The sequence below is a fragment of the Poecilia reticulata genome, chromosome 21 (genome assembly GCF_904066995.2).
Source record: "Poecilia reticulata chromosome 21, P_reticulata-male-v2, whole genome shotgun sequence".
Taxonomy (NCBI): Eukaryota; Metazoa; Chordata; class Actinopteri; order Cyprinodontiformes; family Poeciliidae; genus Poecilia; species Poecilia reticulata.
In genome coordinates this window covers 5,599,954-5,621,179 of record NC_088850.1, presented here as the reverse complement: position 1 = coordinate 5,621,179, position 21,226 = coordinate 5,599,954, and the positions used below count along the sequence as shown (strand labels likewise).

At 37.3% G+C, this 21,226-nt stretch overlaps 2 protein-coding genes and 1 long non-coding RNA gene across 3 annotated transcripts in view; 2 read left to right on the top strand and 1 right to left on the bottom strand.

Moving 5' to 3' along the window:
* The window catches only part of syne2a (spectrin repeat containing, nuclear envelope 2a), a 110,649-nt gene extending 95,711 nt beyond the window's left edge, over positions 1-14,938 (bottom strand). Inside the window, exons 1-21 of the mRNA XM_081602442.1 lie at positions 14,682-14,938; positions 11,470-11,531; positions 10,296-10,391; positions 10,128-10,205; positions 8,886-8,978; positions 8,594-8,790; positions 8,151-8,350; positions 6,970-7,070; positions 6,536-6,625; positions 6,269-6,382; positions 6,063-6,200; positions 4,662-4,826; positions 4,475-4,587; positions 4,219-4,387; positions 4,001-4,097; positions 3,147-3,331; positions 2,898-3,050; positions 2,676-2,813; positions 1,938-2,039; positions 760-918; positions 507-665 (exon numbers count right to left, since the gene is read on the bottom strand). Coding sequence (XP_081458568.1) covers positions 507-665; positions 760-918; positions 1,938-2,039; positions 2,676-2,813; positions 2,898-3,050; positions 3,147-3,331; positions 4,001-4,097; positions 4,219-4,387; positions 4,475-4,587; positions 4,662-4,826; positions 6,063-6,200; positions 6,269-6,382; positions 6,536-6,625; positions 6,970-7,070; positions 8,151-8,350; positions 8,594-8,790; positions 8,886-8,978; positions 10,128-10,205; positions 10,296-10,391; positions 11,470-11,531; positions 14,682-14,754 — 2,682 coding nt within the window. The 5' untranslated portion in view covers positions 14,755-14,938. The remainder of the gene's footprint in view (positions 1-506; positions 666-759; positions 919-1,937; positions 2,040-2,675; positions 2,814-2,897; positions 3,051-3,146; positions 3,332-4,000; positions 4,098-4,218; positions 4,388-4,474; positions 4,588-4,661; positions 4,827-6,062; positions 6,201-6,268; positions 6,383-6,535; positions 6,626-6,969; positions 7,071-8,150; positions 8,351-8,593; positions 8,791-8,885; positions 8,979-10,127; positions 10,206-10,295; positions 10,392-11,469; positions 11,532-14,681) is intronic.
* On the top strand, positions 1,352-3,216 carry LOC145549731 (uncharacterized). Its single transcript, XR_014085576.1, has 5 exons — positions 1,352-1,635; positions 1,732-1,786; positions 1,983-2,100; positions 2,703-2,797; positions 3,119-3,216. It is a non-coding gene; the product is annotated as an uncharacterized LOC145549731 (long non-coding RNA).
* Positions 14,939-17,129: 2,191 nt separating the features above from the next.
* Positions 17,130-19,957, top strand: atp5mj (ATP synthase membrane subunit j). Its single transcript, XM_081602354.1, has 4 exons — positions 17,130-17,242; positions 17,851-17,974; positions 18,553-18,582; positions 19,838-19,957. The coding sequence occupies exons 2-4, from the start codon at positions 17,851-17,853 to the stop codon at positions 19,849-19,851; spliced, it is 168 nt and encodes a 55-aa protein (XP_081458480.1). The 5' UTR covers positions 17,130-17,242; the 3' UTR covers positions 19,852-19,957.
* Positions 19,958-21,226: the final 1,269 nt, after the last annotated feature.

Genomic DNA, 21,226 nt, shown 5'->3' with positions numbered 1-21,226 from the left:
TTATTTGCATCTTTAAATGTACACTGCTCAAAAAAATAAAGGGAACATTAAGTGAACACTTAAGTGTTCCCTTTATTTTTTTGAGCAGTATATTTCTGATGTTGCAAAAGAAAAATCTGGAGAATGTGACTTTTTTTAATCCGATAGTCAGAATAATCCATAGATTAATCCATAATTAAAATGATTTGTTGTGATCTCTTTAGGTAGATGAGGTGAAACATGGCTGAAGCAACAGGGTGAGGTAGCAAAAAATGTTTTAATGCTGTCAGAAATCTGTTACGAGTCCAAGACATGAAGGGAGACACAGGATGTAGCAGGTAAGTGACACAAAATGACTGAAGGATCCAGCAGGGAAAAACCACACAGGTGAGATTAGGAAAGAGACAGGTGGAAACAATTAAAGGTGGACAACATGACACAAGAAGACCAAAATAATCAAAATACATGCACGATAAACCATAATGATTACATAACAGTTAGTTGCAGCCCTATTCAGCTGAACTTGCCTGGCTTTGGGAGATTGCAGCTGCAGTCTTGTCCTGCATGCCAGCAGTACTGAAAATCTGCAAAGGAGAAGTTTTCTGCCGCTCTGCAACAAAAGCTTCCAGATGCTGCGACTCTGCAGCCACCTGCTGCGCTAGCTGCAACCCTCGAGAGATCAACACCTAGAAGATGCATCAAAGTAGATGGTTTCAAACAAATCCAGAGCATATATATCTGTCCAAAACGGTTCAAGAAGATGTTTTTGTGGTTGCTAACTTTGGCAGCAGACTGTCCTTCTCTGTGTTTCCTTTCCATCAGCTGATTATAACAGTCCAGGGATTCGCTGCTCCAGTGATCGAGTTCAGCCACACGCCCCTCGAGTTGGGACGCTGCTCTCTGCAGATCCCCACAGCACCGTTCTGCCTCAGCAAGCTGCTGCGAAGACGTAAGAGATTAAAAGTCCAGCTCCTTATAAAGCAGAATGCTGCATTAGTGATCACACCAATAAACCAATAAAATCTGTTCACCTTTTGTCAACCTGCAACCGCTTCTTTGCTTCTTTGGGAGCAAAAAAAAAATCTAAAGCGTGGCGTGAAATTCTAATCGGCCTTCTTTTAAGTAAAAAAAAATAAAATAATTTAGACTTTCTCTGACAATTTTTTTTTTCACAGAATCAGATTGTTTATGCTGTTTATGCAGCACCAGGCATTATTTTCATATACTAGCATCATAATTCACACGTATAGTGTTCTATTTTAACAGTATTATAGATGTGAAGTTTGTCAAAATTTGTTTATTCGTTGAATTTATTTTGTTTAAGCTGTTCCTCCTGACATTTATCGGTGTATTAAGTTCCGGTAAGTTCTGGGCAGTTGGCGGTTACCATGGAAACCAGTAACCGGCAGCTCCTCCCCCCTTTTTTCTGTTGCTGTTTATAACTGTGCTACATATTAGGATCAGCTCTGTGTTTTCATTACAAATATATTTTAACTTAACTATATGACATACAACTAAAGCCATATAGTGTTTAATGAGGAATTTTACAATGTGTTGTATTTGTTTTAGCTGTTATCATTATTATTGTCCATTTTAGCTACGTTTAATTCTACAACTGCTAACTGCTGCTAACTGCTCATTGGGAGCCATTGCTCTGTAGGTTTTGGGTTTTTTATTATATTTTATTTAATGTTTAGAGGTAGAAGCTGTTGGGCTGATGTTAACCACCAACTTGATTTCCTTTTTTGCTAGAATAAATCTGGTCCGTAATGAAGTCAGCCTACTGGACCTGAGAAAAACGTAGAAGGTTTGTCATTGATTGACACAGAATTGGAGTTCTGACTTTAAAGTGGTTGCAAGGTGACAACATGTGCAATAAATCATAGCAGAAGTACAAGATATTTCATCATATTAGGTTTCTATGAAGCTATATGGAAGGATTGAGTTCTGCACAATACCTTTAGGAGAGTTTGCTGAAGGTTTTCTCTTTGGCCCATTTGAAGGTCTGCAGAAGGGACGTTGGCTGATGCATCCACCACTCCAATCTTTGTTCTAATGGACTGACAAGGAGAGAAAAGAGAGAAATAATACAGCAGACCTGAAATAAATATTTAAACACTGGTAAGTCATTCTTAGATAATAAGATTTTAGCTTGGTCAGTTCTGCATATTTTGAGCTCTTTACAGATTGAGCTGTTTTAGAGTATTTTGTTTAAATCCAAATTGGTCACACCCACCAACTCATCGTTTACACTTGCACATGAAAATGGCTGCAAACAGATGTGCAATTATAGAACTGTACGTCTTTGAAAAGCATTAACAGAGCCTCCTGCACAACCAGCAAGGATGCACCAAGTGGTTTCTGGATGGTAAATCAACAAAAAAACACTTGTCTTTTCCAGCAGCCATTGTACAGTGAATACAGCGGTAAAACCAGCTGACCAAACATACTGGAGTTCCTCTGGGTTGCTAGGTAACAGGCAGTGCCTGCTAATTTGTGATGTTACATCTGGAAGGTTTTGAAACTGTTCATTTCGCAGATATCAAAAAACACCTGGGTGATTTTTCTTAAGAGCTTGGTTTGTTTTTAAAAGCAGCTGAGACCCAAAATGAAAGTAAAAACAAACAAAATGTGAATTTAGCGTTACACATCCTTTCTGAAAAATCAGCCTTTTATTTGTCTAACATTTAGCTCACCTGTAGTTTTCGTCTGACTTCCTTTAGAGGGACTGAAGCGACGTCCAGAGGCTGCCTCAGGAGCAAACCTGCCTCCTGTGTTAGTGAATCCAACATCAGAGCAGAAGAGGAGCCAACTTTAGGTTCTGATTGTATTTCCTATACAAAGAAAAAACATTTATATCATCCCTCATTTGTACTGTTTAATAATTTGTAGTACACCTTGTGCCAAAGCTCTCTTACAAACACAGTCTTCTTCACGCGTTCGGCCCACTGCAGGTTGACTTTGCTGAGCTGCTTCACCAAACTGGAGCTGATTGAAGCTTCTGTCATTTCAATTAGGAAGTTTCCCGCCTCATTCAACCGAGCATGACATGAACTCCATTCGCTCATGTCCTACAACGCCCAACGTTTAGAAAAAGTGAACCAAAAGCCAATTTGATGGATTTTTATTCCAATTACAGGTTTCCAGGATGGTGTAGCTGAGCTCACCTGTGTCTCTGCAGCTGAAGTTTGCATCAGCCATGTCTCAAGAGCAGCGAGGTTCTTGTTGCACACGTCCCATGCAGACGCCACTCTCTCCATCATTTCTTTAGCAGCCGCTGTCATCTGTTTGACCAGCTCTGATTCGCTTTCTGCTTCCTTCACCTGACGAGTGACACGCTGCGAATCTCCACCTGGGAAATGAAGCGTGTGAAAATAAATCATTACGTCTTAAAGATGAATATAACACTCTGCAATGAATTCTCGATAATGGGTTTAAATACACATACAGCCATATTAAATAAAATAGAACATGCTGATGAGGCTTGTTTGTGAGATTAAAAGTACCATTTGCAAAAAGATGCACAATTATATAGTCACATAGCTTTGAAAAGCAGACGTGGAGCCTCCTGCACAACCAACATGAATGCAGCAAGTTGTTTCTGAATAGTAAGCCAACAACAAAACACTTGTCTTTTCCAGCAGCCATTGTACAGCACATACAGCAGTAAAACCAGCTGACCAAACATGCTGGAGCTCCACCTGGGTTGCTAAGTAACGGCATAGGAAGTTTTTGAAACCGTTTGTTTTCCAAACACCAAAAAAATAAATAATAAACTTATTACCAAAAGAACAACTGTTTTTTTTTTTAAGCACTCGAGTTGCCTTAGAAGCAGGAGGAATTAAGAAAACGTGCAAAAATAAGAATCGTGAATAATAGGTCCCCTTTAAATGTCATGTTTTTGTCAACAGTAAATGTAAAATCATCATAAACAAAAAGAAAAGCTTGGAAACTCTGGTCTGTAACTAATTTACACACTTTTGTAACTGTTGGCACCTGTGAGTAAACGTCTAGTTCATACCCAGAGAAGCTTTGCTGGTGTAAACATCCATCTTGTCCTTCAGGCTTTGCAGAGCATCAGTCAGAATCAGGAGCAACCCTCGGTGCTCCACGGTTTCCTGGAAACACATCAAACAGGGCAATAAAGCCGTCTTGTTTCCAGAAACAGAGATTTGCTGCAGTAATAATAATAAATATTAGATGAAATGTTACTTGTTGCTTTTTCAGAAGTGAACTCACATGCCAGTCAAGCAGAAGAACCTGAACGGACTGCTGGGATCCGTACGGAGTTCTCCAGGACTGGACCTTTGTCTTGACGTCTCCCAGGAGATCCAGGACCGTGTGATGAGATTCCTCAAATTCCAGCTTTATTATTTCGTATTTTGCGGTGACTCGGACGCCAGTCAAACTGTTTTTTAAAATTAGGAAAATGTACCAAATTAATGATGAATTCTGCTACGTCGTCCGGTGAAAGTTTAAAAGTTATTTCACACACCGGGTCTTTATGTCGTCCAGCTTTTCTGAAGGCACCGCTGTGCTCCCTGAATCATCAACACTGTGGAACGAGTCGGTCAGAGTCACGTAATGATTCATCTCCTTGATCAACGTCTGAAAAACAGAATCAGCTAATTTAGTACATTTCCCAGAACGTATCAGTTTCTGCTGCTTTAAAGTAAAGCTACCTTTAGCTGGTCTTGTTTTGCTCTTGCATGTTTGGCGACCTCTGCATGACCTTCTGTCGTCTCTCCCTCGTCTTTCAGCGCCGCCTCTCCTCTCTGCAGCCACGACACGACCGAGTCCAGAGGAGGAGGAAGACTCCGCTCCAGGTCGGCTTCACACCGCCGCAGCTGAACAACGACAGACTCAGTACCAACTTTTCTCAACACATACACTCTGTTATCAGCGTTAAGTATTAAGACAGGAATAAATTAGGGCCACTAAAAAAATTTTTTTTACTTAATCTCAAAATTCAGATCCCCCCGCCCCCAGAATTCTGACTTTTTTCTAACAATTGTGACTTTAAATTCAGGATTCTAATATATTTTCCTCTGATTTTTTTTTTCACAATTTTTATAAATTAGAAAAAATTGTGATTTTCTTTTACAAATTTCTATTTTTTTTTTTTCAGAATTCTGACTTATTCCTCAGAATTCTCTATTTTGTCATCTGAATTGTAACTACAGTCTCAGAATTCTGATTCTTTTTCTCAAAATTCTGCTTTTTTTCTCAATTCTGGCAGAATTTCTAACAATTTCTAACAACTGTGACCTTATAATCAGAATTCAGATTTTTTTTCACCTCAGGATTCAGATTTTTAAAAATTGTGGCAGAATTCTGACTTTTTTCTCAGAATTCAGATTATTTTCTCAGAATTCAGACATTTTTTTTGCAGTATCAGAATTGTTGCATGATCTAGTCTTAAAACTTTTGACAGGCTTTCACTGTGGATAAATGCAGGTTTACAAATCCTATAAGAAGAAAGAAACAGTGATGTGATTATTTTCCTCTAGTAACAACGACAACATACACCGAAGAATGTTTGGTTATTTATTTAGATTTTGACACAGAATTTGAATTTTGACTTTAATCTCAGAATTCTGAGGAAATCGTCAGAATGGGAAAAGGACAACAGTACACAACAGTAACTGAATAACTATAAAACTCTGATAAAATATATGCTTGTAGCTTGTTTTTCCCAACGACAAACTGAAACACTCAAATCAAAGTTTAGTTTTTTTTCTAAATTTTTCAGTTTGGAATAATATTCCCAGTCACTTCCAGTAGCGATTTTTTTGGATGAACATTGTTGAGATGACTTCCTGAAGTGTCAGAATGAGCAGGAGCTCCTTAAAGAGACAGACGCTCAATTTCAAGGCTTTACATTTCTTTTGAGTCATGTTTAACATGTAGCATTTTTATAACAGCTGATGCTAACATAGTTTCTTAATTGTGATAAAAAATTTATGAAAAACACATGATACTCCCCCTTTCTAAGAAAATCCTAAGACTTTAAAGCAAAAAAACTTAATTTAATTAGCAAAGTGAAGCTGTAGTGGCGCTGCAGGAGCTTTTGATCATCCTACCTCGTCCTCCAGCTGATCCCACGCCGTCCTCAGAGCTTCCTGTTCTTGGTTTAGTTCTGAGCGGCGTCTTGCTGCTGCAAGGAGCTTCATAACGGATCGTCTCTGCTCAGCAAAGGAAGCAGCGAGGCTCTCGTACACCTGAAAGAAAAACAGTTACTATCTATAAAATATAAAATTAAAACATTCTAGACGTTTTGGTGCCTTACCTGATATTTGTCTGCATAATTTGATCCCTCTGCAGCTGTCCATGTTTCTGAAAGCTCCTGACAGGCCTGCTGCAGCCAACGAGTCGCGTCCTGCGCTCGCTCACTGGGTGACACCTGCAATTTATACTGAGAATTACAGAGTTTCTGCTGCGCAATCACAAATACAGCTGAATAACAAAGATTTTCTGACAAAATAAACCCAACATCGCCTGTGTTTTCTCTGAGAATACATCCAAACAACAGACAAATGCAGAGGAAAAGATGTACCGAGTGTAAAGGTGAGACAGCAGCTGCTGGAGCAAAGTGAGGATGCAAATCCTGAGGGGAGAAACCTGAAGGCTGCTCCAAAGGAAACAGCTGCACCACCACCAGGTCAGAGAGAGAGAGGGAAGAGAAGATGAGCTGAAAGGTGGGAGGTTCAAAACGGAGAGAAAGAACTGACAACTTCCCTAAAATTGATCAACTAATCATGCAGGACAGCCATTATTTAACTAACTTAATCTGTTCTGATTGGCTACAAAAAGAAAATCATCAAAATTCTCTCCGAGCGCCAACCAGATTACTGGACATTTCTTAACATCTCAAGATATTTAATGAGCAAAATGACAAAACAGGGCAAAAATACAAACTCCAAATCTAAAATGATTTTCTTTGAATCCAATAAGGCGGACAAGCTGAATGAGAGAGGCTCTAATGTCAACCTGCAGGTGATCATCAGGCGCTGGCAGATCGTTGGAGTACTGCAGAAACTGGGCCACATACGTCATGATGGACTTCTCATCCGGATCTCGGACGTCAACATCTGGAAAGATCCATCGCCATGAATGTAACTTTGCTGCTTTAATACATTGTTTTTGAAATGTGGAGAAATTAGGGACATGATTTGCAAATAAAAACATATAAAATTAAAAACATTTAAATCACAGAAATAAACCATGGAATGACTGACCTTTGACCAACTCACTGCAATTTAGTGGCTAATTATAAACCACAATAAATTACTGTTTGTTGTTACAAAGCACTTATTTATGACACCATGTCACAGCCATTGGGCAGAAGAAAAGGAGTAAATATCCACCAAGAAACTGAGATTCATCTCAAAGTTTTGAGAAACTTTGAAAAGTCAAAAATTTGCTGGAAAACAAAACAAAGCTGACATTTTTAGCTTGATATCAGAATTTAAAACAACAAAAAACACCTTATCTGAAATATCTGAGTTTGCAAAGTCAAAAATATACGAGAAAAAAAAAATTTATTTTGAGATTAAGCTAAAATATTTTTAGAAAGCTTGGAAATAAAGTGAATTTTTTTCTAGAAAAAATCAGAAAATTTGAGATTAATTTCAGAAAATAATTTTTTTTTTGTTGCTATTTTAGAGTTTTTTTTCTAGAATATTTCTGAGAAATTAACTCCATTTATTCCCCATTTATGGCCCTAATGCCAAATACTATAGTATTTATAAACTGTAGTCATATGAATTAACCAGTTTTATTCAGGAAACACTCCATTTAAGCTTTGGCTTATTATTATTATTATTATTATTATTATTATTATTATTATTATTATTATTATTATTATTATTATTATTATTATTATTATTTTCTTGTGAGGAACTTTAACCAACTTTGGTGTTTTTAAAATGCTATATTGATGAAATTGACATAGAATTAATAAGGTATTTTAATTCTAGTAGTTCCACTGGTATTAAAACAAGCTTCTATTTATGTTGCTGAAAAGTTAGTTTTAAGTTAGTTTTGTCTTATTTCAAGTGAAGTAATATATTTTCAGTAGAAGCTACATAAAAATACTTGGTAAGTTTTGTGTTTTTGCAGTGTAGTTAGTTTTTTAAAGTGTTATTAAAGCATGGCTGATGCAGCCGTACCTTGGGGCTCCAGGAGGCGAGGAATGTGGAGTTCCCTCTCCGCCAGGTGAAAAGCTTCCTCCAGGTTCTCCTGGTTGCTTCGGGTCTGGACCCGGGACAGATCCACCAGTTCTGGTCGGAGCGAGCCCAGGATGGCCAGGAAGGCCTCCCCACTTCTCCAGCTGGACTTAAAGTCTTTCACGTTGACAGTGCAGTGAACCCTGTGCAGAATCACAGCCGTAAATCAGTTTTTCACAATTTTGCGATTGTGGAAATTCACCCAAAATCAACAGGCACAATTTTGAGTTTATTGCATATTTGTTTTGCAAAAGTAAATCCATTTGGTTTAAGCGACTTTTAACTCCATCCTGAAGGTGGCAGCATATCTTACTTCTTCTACAGCACAAGCCTTTTTGGGACCCTAAGCAACATAAAATAAAAGTGTGTGTTTGTGTTAGACCTACTTTTTGCATTGGTCTCTGACCCACATGAGCAGGGCCTTTTTGGCAGAAAGACGGAAGCGCCTGTGCAGAGGTGATACCCGCCCAGCAGGGCCCGGGCTGACCGGGATCGGGCTGCCGGACCAGGAGTCCAGGCTCGACACAGAGTCCAGGGAGGAATGACGGGAGCTGAAGGACAACGCACTGGCCAACTCCTCAATCTGAAACACGTAAAGTTGGAAAAAAGCCATGAAACCAATGAATAAATGGAATAAAATAATAAAATCTATTTAAAAGAGTCTGGCGTTTTGCTCACGTGGCAGCGGAGGATGATGGTCCAAACAAGGCCAAGGATGATGGATGGACGTCCGTCTGTGATGTCTGGGATGTTTATGTTCACCAGCTTGATCTAAACGCAAAACGATTCTACTTAGCATGACGGTTATCCTTAACTTTTATTTGTTTTATCTTAAAGTGAAGTTTATGCGGTTGAAATCTGTTTGGCTCACTTTGTTCATATCGTGCATAAATTTGCATTTTCATGTTAGCAGATACCAGAAATGCTCTTTTTGTTGTCATTAGCATTTTTTAAAATTATTTTAAATACATGACGTTTTAGCAAAGTGGCTAACTTCAACCTCTATTCCCATTGGCAGGTCAATGTTTATAATATTTAATAATAATAATTTTAAAAAGCAGCTCCAGTTTACTCCACAAAAAAATTCTTAATAAAGAAGGAAAGTGAGTAATTAAACAGTTGTTTACAATTTATAGTGTATGATGGTTGAATAATTTTGACTTTTAGATTATTAGTTGAATATAGTTAGCATAAAGATGCTAAAAATGGAGTTGTATACAGCAAGGTTTCCCCAGTGTATTATAAGCCTGGCGGGCCACCAGGCTTTTTTTATGCCCCCACCATTGCTTATTTATTTTGCTAATTTATTTTAGTCTTCTTAAAATGCTTTATAGTTGGTGTTCAGGTATTAATTTTCCAATCTTTCAATAACACATCATTATCAAGTGATATTTTCAAATTTCCTGTCAACTTTAAACATTTTTAACTCAAAAACATGACCTAGCAACCAACCACCGGGCTTAGCAAGTTTTCTGGGGGAAACCTTGTACTGCTATGCTATGCTAAGCTAAGATTAGCGCTAAACCTAAGCCATAATAATGAACAAATCTATTTCGCATGCTAAAAAAGATCCACGTCTCATTCTTTTACAATTTAAAATTAACATATTACATGTTGACATAAACAAATGTTTTGAATTAAAAGGAGCAGTGTGAAGAAAATAAATCTTATATACCCCTGCTTTTGTTTGGGTAAATAATTATTCAAATTTTGGCCCACTGTTTATTGCATTTTAAAACTGCATTGCATTTAAAAGAAATTACAATTTTACTTTACCACCTTTCTACAGTTCACCCCCTGCTGGGCCCCCTGAAAGAAAAAAATCTAGACACGCCCCTGCACATCTGTTCTGCTAACGCCATCAATCACTTCTCTGAATTGTTGTGTTCCAATGTTTTTGTGAAATTTAAATAAACTTACAGATTTTTTCTTGAGAAAGTCCAGAGCCGTCTCAACGTTGGCCCTCTGCTGGAAAACTCCTCGACCTCTTTGTCTTTTCTGGAAAAACAAATGAGCAGCTTCAGCTTCTTGTAGCATTAGCTCTGAACTCATGTTGTATTTTGGAGGCGTTTGGAGTCCATTCCTCACCATCGACTGACCGCTCATCACTTCCAGCAGGTCCAGAAGCCGTGATCCATCTCTGAGGTCCGAAAATAAGTCTGACACGTAGGAGGGTGAACGTCTCTGAAAGGGTTAAATGAAGACATACTGGACCAGTAAGGGCAGTGAACTCTTAGCTTACACTGTAAAACATTTGAAGGTGGTTTACGTTGAAAATGAAAGTTCACCTGCTGCCTTGAAAATGCAATTTAAGTCAACAAGAAAATAGATTACCATTTTGGCTCACTTGGTTTAAGTTGTTCCAAACTAAAAAACTAAAATATCTAAAATTACATTGTCACTCACATTGTTCTTAAAATACAACTAAAATTAAAATTATTTTAAATGTATGTTTTGACATGTTATTTTAGCTTTTTAAAGATTCTGAAAAATGAATATAGCAGAACCAACTGAATTGAATTGCTTCAATTGGAAAGTTTATCCAACTTATTTAGTTGAACAAAAGGAATATATTGAGTTGGTTCAACTTAATAAATTTGGTTGGTTAAACTTTATTGAATTACTTGTTGAAGCAATTCAGTTAAGTTGGTTCAACTAATTTACTTTTAGAGTGTTGGAGAACAGAAACTGATTTGTTTCCACACGGAAGGAGAGAAAGTGAAAGCATAACTTTCAACCTGAAGGGCACCAAAACCCTGAAACATAAATATTTCCTGGTTCTTTTGTCTGACCTGTGCAGACTGAAACAGCTTCCAGGTTCTGGACCTCTGCAGGTCAGGGGCTCAGTCAGTGTTGCGTGTAGTTATGAAGGGTCTGGGCTCACATTACGTCCCGTTCTGCTCCACAGGAGCTCTATTAATACTCCGGTTCCATGTCAGCAGCTCGGCGTCTCCGTCCAAAGGGAGTCGGCACGAGTTGCTTCACTGATCTCTGACCGGTGAGTCAGCGAGCCGAGCTCCAAACGCTGCTTTGTTCAGCTTAGCAACGGATCAGGAACAGCGAGGAGACATGCACTGGTTTGTTCTGACACGGGACGTCATGCTCCACATGGTTTTTTTAAATCCAAACACAGAAAAGAGCAACGGATTGCAGAGAGAAAATGTATTTTAGGATTCAAGTGTGACACACACTCTGCAGATTTCTCTTGGAAACGTTTTTTGTGATCTTGACACAGAAAAATAATCACGATTTTCCAACAAACCTTGGCAAGCTGAGCGTTTATCCAGTTGGTAAATGTCCTTTTCTGGATCTGTTCATGCTCCACTGTTAAAAAAAGAGAAAATTATTCATATGTTTTATGATTTCTGGTATTAATATGATGTGATCGATACGCTCATGTGCTGAGATTTCCAGTTTTGCAAAACCAACAATATCTACTAAAGATCCTGAACCAAACATTATACTTTATGCCTCATTGCAAATTTGTGAGTTTCTTCAACACTTGTGGCACAAAAACCCTCAAACCTGAGTAAAATCAAGAGTTTAAAGTGATAAACTGGACTGTTGATGTGGATTAAATCGGTACAAAGCACACCAGTCACTCACCTACGTCAGAGAAATGCACCTTTCTAAACTCCATGGTTTTAATCTTTAGCTAATTTTGCCCATGAATGATGACTAAAAAATAAAACATAATCCATTTAAAACTGTTTAAATTGTTTCTTCTTCTTCTTTCCCTCTGGTGCGGCTGGACAGCGTTTGGCTTCCTCATTAGACTAAAGTAAATGTAAGAAGCAGGATCTGCCTGCAGGACGGGATCGCCTCCAAGACGAAGACACACACACACACACACACGCACGCAGACACACACACACACACACACACACACACACAACACACACACACAACACACAAACACACACACACACACACACACACACACACACACGCACACACACACACACACACACACACACGCAAACACACACACACACTGTCACTAAGCACACACTGCAGACTGAAACACACTGCAGCTCAAATTAAACATTAGATGTTTCTGGACTCCTACGTCGCTCTAATTTCATCTTTCTCAGAAAAACTTGATCTTTCTGTCCACAAACTTGCTTGTTGTTCATAAAAATGCGCCTGAATCTGATCGCATGTGAAGTTTTTCCATTTGTTTTGGAGCCTGCCACGGCAGATACCGCTAATTGCTGGACTCCGCCCTGTTCACATAGCATTTGAAGAGCAAACAATAGGAGAGGCAGAACTTTTCTAATAAGTTCCTCTGCGTAAAAACGAAAGCTGTAAATGAGCGACTAGACATGCTCAGACACGTTCACTTTAAACTCTTTGCATCTGATTTATTTTAATTTTTATGATATTATAGTTTGTTTGTACTGAGTTTAAAACATGGAACATTATTTTGTGAAATCCTCTAGAAAGAGAGTGACTGTTTTTATAAGCCTGAGCCCACATCATCACTCCTCCACCGCCGTGATTTATTTAGCTGTGAGGTTATTTCCACATCATAAAATTTAAATATCAGACATCCATCCATCCATTTTCTTTACACCCTTGTCCCTTAATGGGGTCAGAAGGGGTGCTGGTGCCCATCTACAGCTAACGTTCTGGGTGAGAGGCAGGGTCACCTGGACAGGTCGCCAGTCTGTCACAGGGCAACACAGAGACACACAACCATGCACACACACACTCACACCTAGGGGCAATTTGGAGAGGCCAATTAACCTGACAGTCATGTTTTTGGACTGTGGGAGGAAACTGGAGTACCTGGAGAAAACCCACCATGCACAGGGAGAACATGGAGACTCCATGCACAAAGACTGGGGCTGGGAATTGAACCCAGAACCTTCTTGCTGCAAGGCAACAGCTCTACCAACTGCGCCACTGTGCAGCCTTTAAATATCAGACAAATTAGAGTAAATATAAAAATACGTTTTCAAATGATTATTTCATTTATGAACCTTTTCATGCATGAATTATGATCCTTTTTGTTAATATGATGTTTTTTTTCCATTTTTTTATTTACTTAAGGCATACAAAAAGGTAGGAATTTTTTTTTTGTTTTTTTTGTTTTAGGTGATCAATTGTAATTTTCTCCAAATACAAAGTTGTTATTTAAAAACACATCAGTAGTGTTGTTCTTTAGAGGTTATCTGATGTCACAATATTATTTTTTACCTGCGAGAGTCGCCTACAGTAGAAGGAGGGCCCGGGCTTTTTTGTCTGTCGGCCATATTGGATTTAACAAAAATAATTTCTTGCATTTGCAGCTGATGGCCAGTAGTTGATAGTGTATTTTATAATGCCTTAGTGTCCACTTCAGTGGTCTGTGTGCATTTATAACATAAAATAATGGCTTTTAGATAACTGTCCACTGTAATGACCACTATGCATGAAAGGGTTAAGGGAAAAAGTCATAAAAACAATTTTGATCTTAAGAGAAGTTTGACCCACTCTTATTTGTACAATTATGTTTACTTAAAACAATCTTATATTTCTTGCTGAAAACTTACTTTTAAGTTAGTTTTTGTCTTATTTCATGTGCACTAAGTTATTTGCATTAGAAACTAGATAAAACTACTTTTGTGTTTTTGCAGTGTAATTTCTGATCTGGTTCCTCTTGACATGGAGAATCAAATAAATGAACAGTTATTTCATAAATCATATTTTCACACAGGGCCAGGTTGGTTTGGATGTTGTTTTTCATTTATGGTATTAGAAAAACTGCGTTTTATTTATCCTCTGGTGAAATTTGACTAATTTTAAAATGTTTTTGATCTGAAGCATCGAGGTGAAACAAAAAAGCAAAAAAAATAAAAATATTTGTCAAGACACTGTGTTTAACAGTATAGATGTGTTTATTGTATTAGATTTTAGTCAAGTTAAGTTTATTGTGTAGCAGTATTTTAAATAGACTATTGGTTAAATAATGAAAATAAAAAGGAAAATTATTCTGTCCCCGCACTGCAAAAAATACCATTCTCAAAATAAGCTGAAAAATGTAGAAAACAAAACATTTTCCTGTTTTGAAGGTGAAAAAAATGTGGCAGTGGAACTAAATCAAAATTCAGTAATTATTTATGTAAAATAAGCTCCTACATCCTGCTGAAAAGTTTTGTGTAAGTTAGTTTTGTTTTATTTCAAGTGCACTGAGACATCTGCACTGGCAAAAACACTTGGTAAGATTTTGTGTTTTTGCAGTGCAATATGCAGGTTTAGTTTTTTTTCACTTCTGGAATTACAGTGTATTTTCCTGAATTACCAAATATATGTTAATCTTATCACATGACAAACAGAAAGCAAAAGACTAAAGAGAAATTAAAACTAAACTCTTGGCACAAACCAGAAAATCTAACAAGACTTTTTATCTTACGTTGTAATTTTTATCACTTATTTCCACTATGGCCCAACATCACGTCAACATCCACAGCAGAGCAGAAATAGCCTGACCTTGGAGGAGCATGTGGACATCGTCGATGTCCAGGGAAATGCCTCCATCGTCTCCCTCCGACCCCGAAGCCATGCTGCCGGAACTTCAGCAAACTTCTGGAAACAGAAGAAACACAGCAGCAAAGTCAGATCTGAACATTTCCAGAGAGTCGACTGCTTGATTGGTCATGTCAGGAACGCATCTGAAGCTCGAGCACACACCCTGGTTTTACCGCAGACACACTCATACAAGCACACACATGCAAACTCTCCACCAAAGAGCTCAACAGTTTCTCAAACCCAGCTTCAGTCGGTGTGAGCGTACAGAAATAGATGACCTGCTCTTCAACATACCTGGAGCGCGGCAGCAGAATATTACAGCATCTGAGAGAGGAGACGGTTCGCTCAGCTGTTCTCCTCCTCAGCTGACACATTCACGAATGCCTGCGAACGCGGCGTGGCCTTCAGGCGCTCATGGCTGAGCGCGGCGCCTGCTGCCCATTGGAGCTGCAGAGGAAAGTCCCACCTTTCCTGCTGCAGGTCCAAATCACTGCACTGCACTGCACAGCTCTCAGATCAGATTCATAACCCGGGAAAAAAAAACACTGCAAAAACACAAAATCTGATCAAGTAACTTATCGCACTTGAATTAAGACAAAATTAACTTACAAGTAACTTTTCAGCAAGATATAGGAGGTTGTTTAAGTCAAGAAATTCCTTAATATTGATTAACAAAAAGTATTTTTTTCAAAATATGGCAGTGGGACTAGTATTTTCTAAATCAATATTAAATAATTATTGCCTTAAACAAGCTACTATTTCATACTGAAAAGTTACTTGTGAGTCAGTTTTGTCTTAATTCAAGTGTAATAAGATATTTGACCTGGTAGGATTTTCTGTTTTTGCAGTGCAGTCTTTGAAAAAAACAGAAGTGTCACTTCATTTTCTGTGAATTTCTTCTTTAGAAAGGCAGAAATGATGAACAAGTTGAAAATAGGGAAACTGGTAAAGTCATTGGCTTTGAAGCATTTATGAGAAATCACTTCAGATTCCTTTAAAATTGAAAGAATAAAATCCAATGTGAATTATTTCTAAGCTTCTGTTCGATTCAGCTCAGTTCATGTATCTACTGCCAATTCACAACAAATGTTTCTAAGAAAATCCAGTAGTTTGAATTGTAAAATTATATATTAATGTTTTGTACGTCTTTTTTATTTAAATTCCCTTCCACCTGAAAACACAAGGCTGCTTTAAGCATCTGTGTTGTTACATAGTGTCACATTTACCCTTGAGCGCTGTGCCAGAGTTTTATTTACTCCTTCGCTATGGTGAGCAGGCAGAGCCAGCAGAGAGTCTGCATGTCGGGCAGCAGCTGTAAACTGGGAGCTTCGGCTAACGGGAAAAACTGAATAAAAGAAGAAGTGATTTAATGAAGTTAAACTGTGAGTTAATGAGCTCGAAAAAAAGGACAGTTACTGTGGGGCAGATTGGCTGCGATTAGCGCAAAGTCATGTCAATAAATTAGATTCTCACTGAAAAACGTAATTATTTCTGTAATTTGATGCATAGGAATATATTTCTGGTGTTTTTAGGCTTTATTTGATTGGTTATGACTTACAGTTAATGGAAATGCAATTGTCTGTTCTCATAAAATCACATTGCTGCCTGTGGCTAATGAAAAGGGATTTTGAATGCAGAGATTTTATGCTATGACTGCAAAAACACAAAATCTCACCAAGTAATTTTGGTCTAGTTTCTAGTGCAAATATCTTAGTACACTTGAAATGAGACAAAACTAATTTACAAGTAACATTCAGCAAAAAATATGAGCTTTTATTTAAGTTAATAAGTCCTTAATATCTTAATATTGAATAAAAAACAAAATAAAGGTATTAGTTATAAGTGAAATAATCTGCCAGTGGAAAAAAACATTTTTTTGTGAATCTTACACAATTATTTACTTTAAATAAGATCATATATCTTGCATAAAAAATACTTATAAGACAGTTTTCTCTTATTTCAAAGATATTTAATATGTTAATGTTAAAATTCTGTCCCACAAATACTTTTTAAATCTGTGATATTATTATTTTTTCTTTAGACACTAAATTTCGTATCTTCACAAGCTGTAGTCCATAATAATCAGTTAAGTAAATAAATGTTTCACACATTTCACTCTGTGTGAAATGAGTCTGAGTGACTTTCACTCTGAAATAAAGTAATTTGGCATATTGTACCTCACTGGAATGTTCTTATTTTGTGTTCATCTTTTATATTACTCGAAAACTATGCAACATTTTAATGATATTTATACTATTTAAATTAGGCAAAGTCACAATGTTTTTGGAAATCAAAGATAAGTGACCAAATACTAGCTCTAAACCCCTTGTTTTAATAATTATCCACAAGGTGGAGCCAACAGCTCACGACACAGTAATCAGTTCTATTTAACCATTAGGGGGCGCTACTAACCAAAATGGAACTGCAGCACCTCACAGCTTGAAAGGAGAAGAAGTTTCTCGACTTTGACGTCTAGCTAACGCGGCCGTTTGACCTTCTACTGCAGCGCGACAAACTGAAATGTGAGTATTTATTTGCATATTACATTTCTGATATATTATGGTGATGTCCGTGTAACACATGCCGACTTAATTTATTCATCTTAAACGAATAAGTCGCTATATTTCATGTTTGAAAGGACTGTTCTTGCAGCTATACGTAGCTAGCAGGTTAGCTTAATGCTAAAGCTGGGGTTAGCCTGTGATGGCAGAGCAGTTTATTCATTAGCGAATCGATATTTTCAAATGAAATTGAGATTAAATAGTCTCATCTTTGCTTATCAATCACTAAGTCTTTCTCGGACGGTTAATGTTGCATTTAAAATGACTTGGTAGAAGATGGGAGTTGGTAGCATTTTGTAGCTTCACAGTTGGCACAGAAACAGTGGTCCTTTCTAAACGTTGTCTTCCTCCATCGTTTCTAAGCGACATGGCAGCTCTCTTGAGTTTATCAGCTGGCTCTATGTTAAATGTAACAATAGTTATAAATACTTTCTTCAAGAAAACGAAGTAATAAAATATCTCAGCATAACTTAGGAGGCACGCAAGCCAATTTTTTGTATTTTTTGTTGTTTAGATTTATTACAAATGTGAGTCAAGTTTAGTGAGTTGTATTGTTTTTTCCCCCACAGATGCCTGTGCGTGCCGTTAGGAGATGGTGGTCCGAAGTGGGCCCTTACTTCATGGGGCCGTACAGGGACGTAGTTATTGGATTTGGCGTAATGACCCTCCTTTATTACAGAATTTCCTACGGGGGTAAGTTGAAGGGCAAGACATATTATGAACTAGAGATATGCTGTGTGAAGTAGGATACAGTTGATTTGTAAACATTTATCATCGTGCTTTTCAGATATGTAGCTTAAATGTTTCGCAGTCTGTGGATAATATCTTAGATATGTGTATCAGTGTGATTAATATCCATCCATCCATTTTCTTTACACCCTTGTCCCTCAGTGGGGTCGGGAGGGTTACTGGTGCCCATCTCCAGCTAACGTTTCGGGCGAGAGGCGGGGTCACCCTGGACAGGTCACCAGTCTGTCGCAGGGCAACACAGAGACACACAGGACAAACAACCATGCACACACACACACTCACACCTAGGGACAATTTGGAGAGGCCAGTTAACCTGACAGTCATATTTTTGGACTGTGGGAGGAAACCGGAGTACCCGGAGAAAACCCACACATGCACAGGGAGAACATGCAAACTCCATGCAGAAAGACCCCAGGCCGGGAATCGAACCCAGAACCTTCTTGCTGCAAGGCAACAGCTCTACCAACTGCGCCACTGTGCAGCCATGTGATTAATATGTCTTTGATTTTTCTCTATTTTAGGGAAGAAGAAGGACGCGGCAGTGAAGGACAGTAAGTTCATTCATATATTTTAACTTATGATGTATATAGTTAGTTTAAAGCAATATGATGATATGTGAGTGCAGGTTTTCACTACTTCTGTGCAGATGAATTCTAAACTAAAAAGATTTTCTTGTTCTAAATTACAAAATGAGATTTCATCAGAGCACTAAATCCCTAAAATCATCTCTATTTGGACATAATGAGTTCCTAGTTTGCCTCCCAGTTCTCTCTGGTTTTCTCTATGTCTCTAAAGAAGACTTTAAAAAAATAATAAGGCCAACAGTTCGGTGAACAAACTATAATTTTGGTGGAAGTTGCACTAGTGATGGGGCTTGAGATAAATAAATAATAACCTGTTGCTGTCATTCAGTTTTGGCTTCATAGCAAATATAGACCAAACGTAGCAAGTAGTTTATCCAGCTATTCTTTAAAAAAAGTTACTTTTATTATTTTCATCCCAACAATGATTTAATATCTGCTTGATATTGAGACACTGAAACAGCTTGTTAGTAGTTTTTTTAATAACTTTAACACTGCAGCACCTCTTTACCTTCTAAACTTTCTCATGCTACATCAGGCTGGTGTCACCAAATACATTACAGGCACAGAAAACATAAAACTATAGAAATGATCTGGCATCAATTACAGTAATATTTCAGTAATGATACATTTACAATAAAATCTGGATAAAATCTAAAAACATCTGTTTATTGATCATTACTCAATAAACATAGTTACTCAACTATGTTTTGAATAAGAATTTAATATTTAAAATTAGTGTATTTTCTGTTTTTGGACATGTAATTTTGATATTCTTAAATATTGTGATCAAGCTATTAGATGCAATTGACCCACATTTTCCTCAACAGTTTGTTTTTCCATCATCAGAATCAAGTTTAATATTTTAGAGGTTCTTTGAAATGGGTTTATTTGTCAGTAATGATAAAAAACTATCAGCCTGTTGTAACAATGTTGTTTTATTTCCCTTTAAACTTGTCTGTCTACTTCAGACTAATTCACATTTTTCATAAATATTTTTGCAAGTTTTTAACAAGCGATTGAATTTTGTGGAAAAGTACTAAAAATAATTTCTATAAAGTATTTCAATTAGTATTTTATTCATGTTACTGGGCCATGTTACAGGTCACCATTGACACATCTGTAGTTGTTTGGTTTATTTCTAGATTAACTTATTGGTTCTATGCACATTTCTCATTCCTGGCTAATGAATAAAATTGACCCTGATGGTTTTTCCCTTTTTCAGAGCCTTCTCACTGACCTTCCTGTTCTCCTGTGATATTCCTGTCTCATCAATCCTGAAGTCCAACTTTATGTTTGAATTTTCATTAATATGGATCAAATAAAATTATTGTCCTTAACTTTAGTCATTTTGTTGTGAAAGTTTGTTTTAATTGGTGAGGTCGTCTAACTCTGGATTTCACACATAATAAAACGGGTAAAGTGGAAAATGTGTCAGTTTTATACATACAAGTATTAAAAACTCACTTTATTTAAATTGACTTTGGTCCTTTTAAACAGTTCTGTACTCGTGTGTTTTAGCGTTTGCTCCATTTGGAGAATTGGTGAGCTATTTATAGCCAATGAATCACAGTTTGGGTTTGCATTTTAACTAATTGAACCGGGAATAAACCTCCGTATTGCCTGTTTGGTGCTGAGTGGATGTTTTATGCGGTTAGTGATTACAGGAAACAGTTTTTTTAGGTTAGATGCTGCTTGAGGATGATCCTCTAAAATCACATATGACCTTTCGAATCAGTTTCCCTGCTTTAGCGATGGATAAAACGTTTAACTTGGTTACATAATTCTGCTGAAGTCCTTACTCTGCATTACAGCACAATGGATTTAGCTTCACAACTGCCTCATTGACAAAAATCGATAACCAATGCACAGCTGTCTGTACACTTTGCTTCTGAGAACGGAGAGCTTTCGCTGCGCTCGGGGCCACAAATTCAGAGCCGGGGAACCAGATGGACGGCCTGCACAAGCTGATGAAAACATTAATGCCACCATGTGGAAACAATGGGTGAACACTTAAGTAATGCATACATGCTTCTGCTAATACGGCAAAGTAAAAAGCTCCTGAACTGATCTAGATGCTGACTTGAGTCACTCGGAATATAGAATTTCATCTTATTTTTTGAAAAGTAATTATGAGGATATAATGTCCAGATATGATGTTTAAGGCATACAGCATAAGCCATTATGCATCCTTCCCCAGGACATTAAATATATAAACGTCAGTGTGACGGGGAATTATTGATGCATGCAAACAGGAAATCTGAAAAGTGTGGAGAAAGTAGTGACTAGTTACATTTACTTGATAAGATTTACTTTTAGGAGGTTTTTTTTTTACTACTCTGTTTTTTACTTGAGTAATTTTATTATCTCAGTTGAGTAAAATCCCACTGAATGACAAACAAACAAAGTTTTAACTAAAAACACACTTGCAGTTCTTAAAGTTTCATGAGTTTTTATTGAAAGAAACTAATTTGGAAAAATGTCTGTTGCTTGTTTTTGTTGTTTTGTCATTTTCGTCCAAAATTTCTACTTTATATTTTGGTCTGTCTGATTTTGTAATTTTTAAATATTAAATGGTTGATAATTGGATCAGTTACTCTGTACTTGAGTAGAC

What these genes read in the sequence shown, in the direction of transcription:
- atp5mj (XM_081602354.1), top strand. Translation starts at nt 17,851, where the DNA reads ATGCCTGTGCGTGCCGTTAGGAGATGGTGGTCCGAAGTGGGCCCTTAC. An exon ending in TTACAGAATTTCCTACGGGG is followed by an intron (nt 17,975 to 18,552) that starts GTAAGTTGAAGG and finishes TCTCTATTTTAG; the next exon opens with GGAAGAAGAAGGACGCGGCA.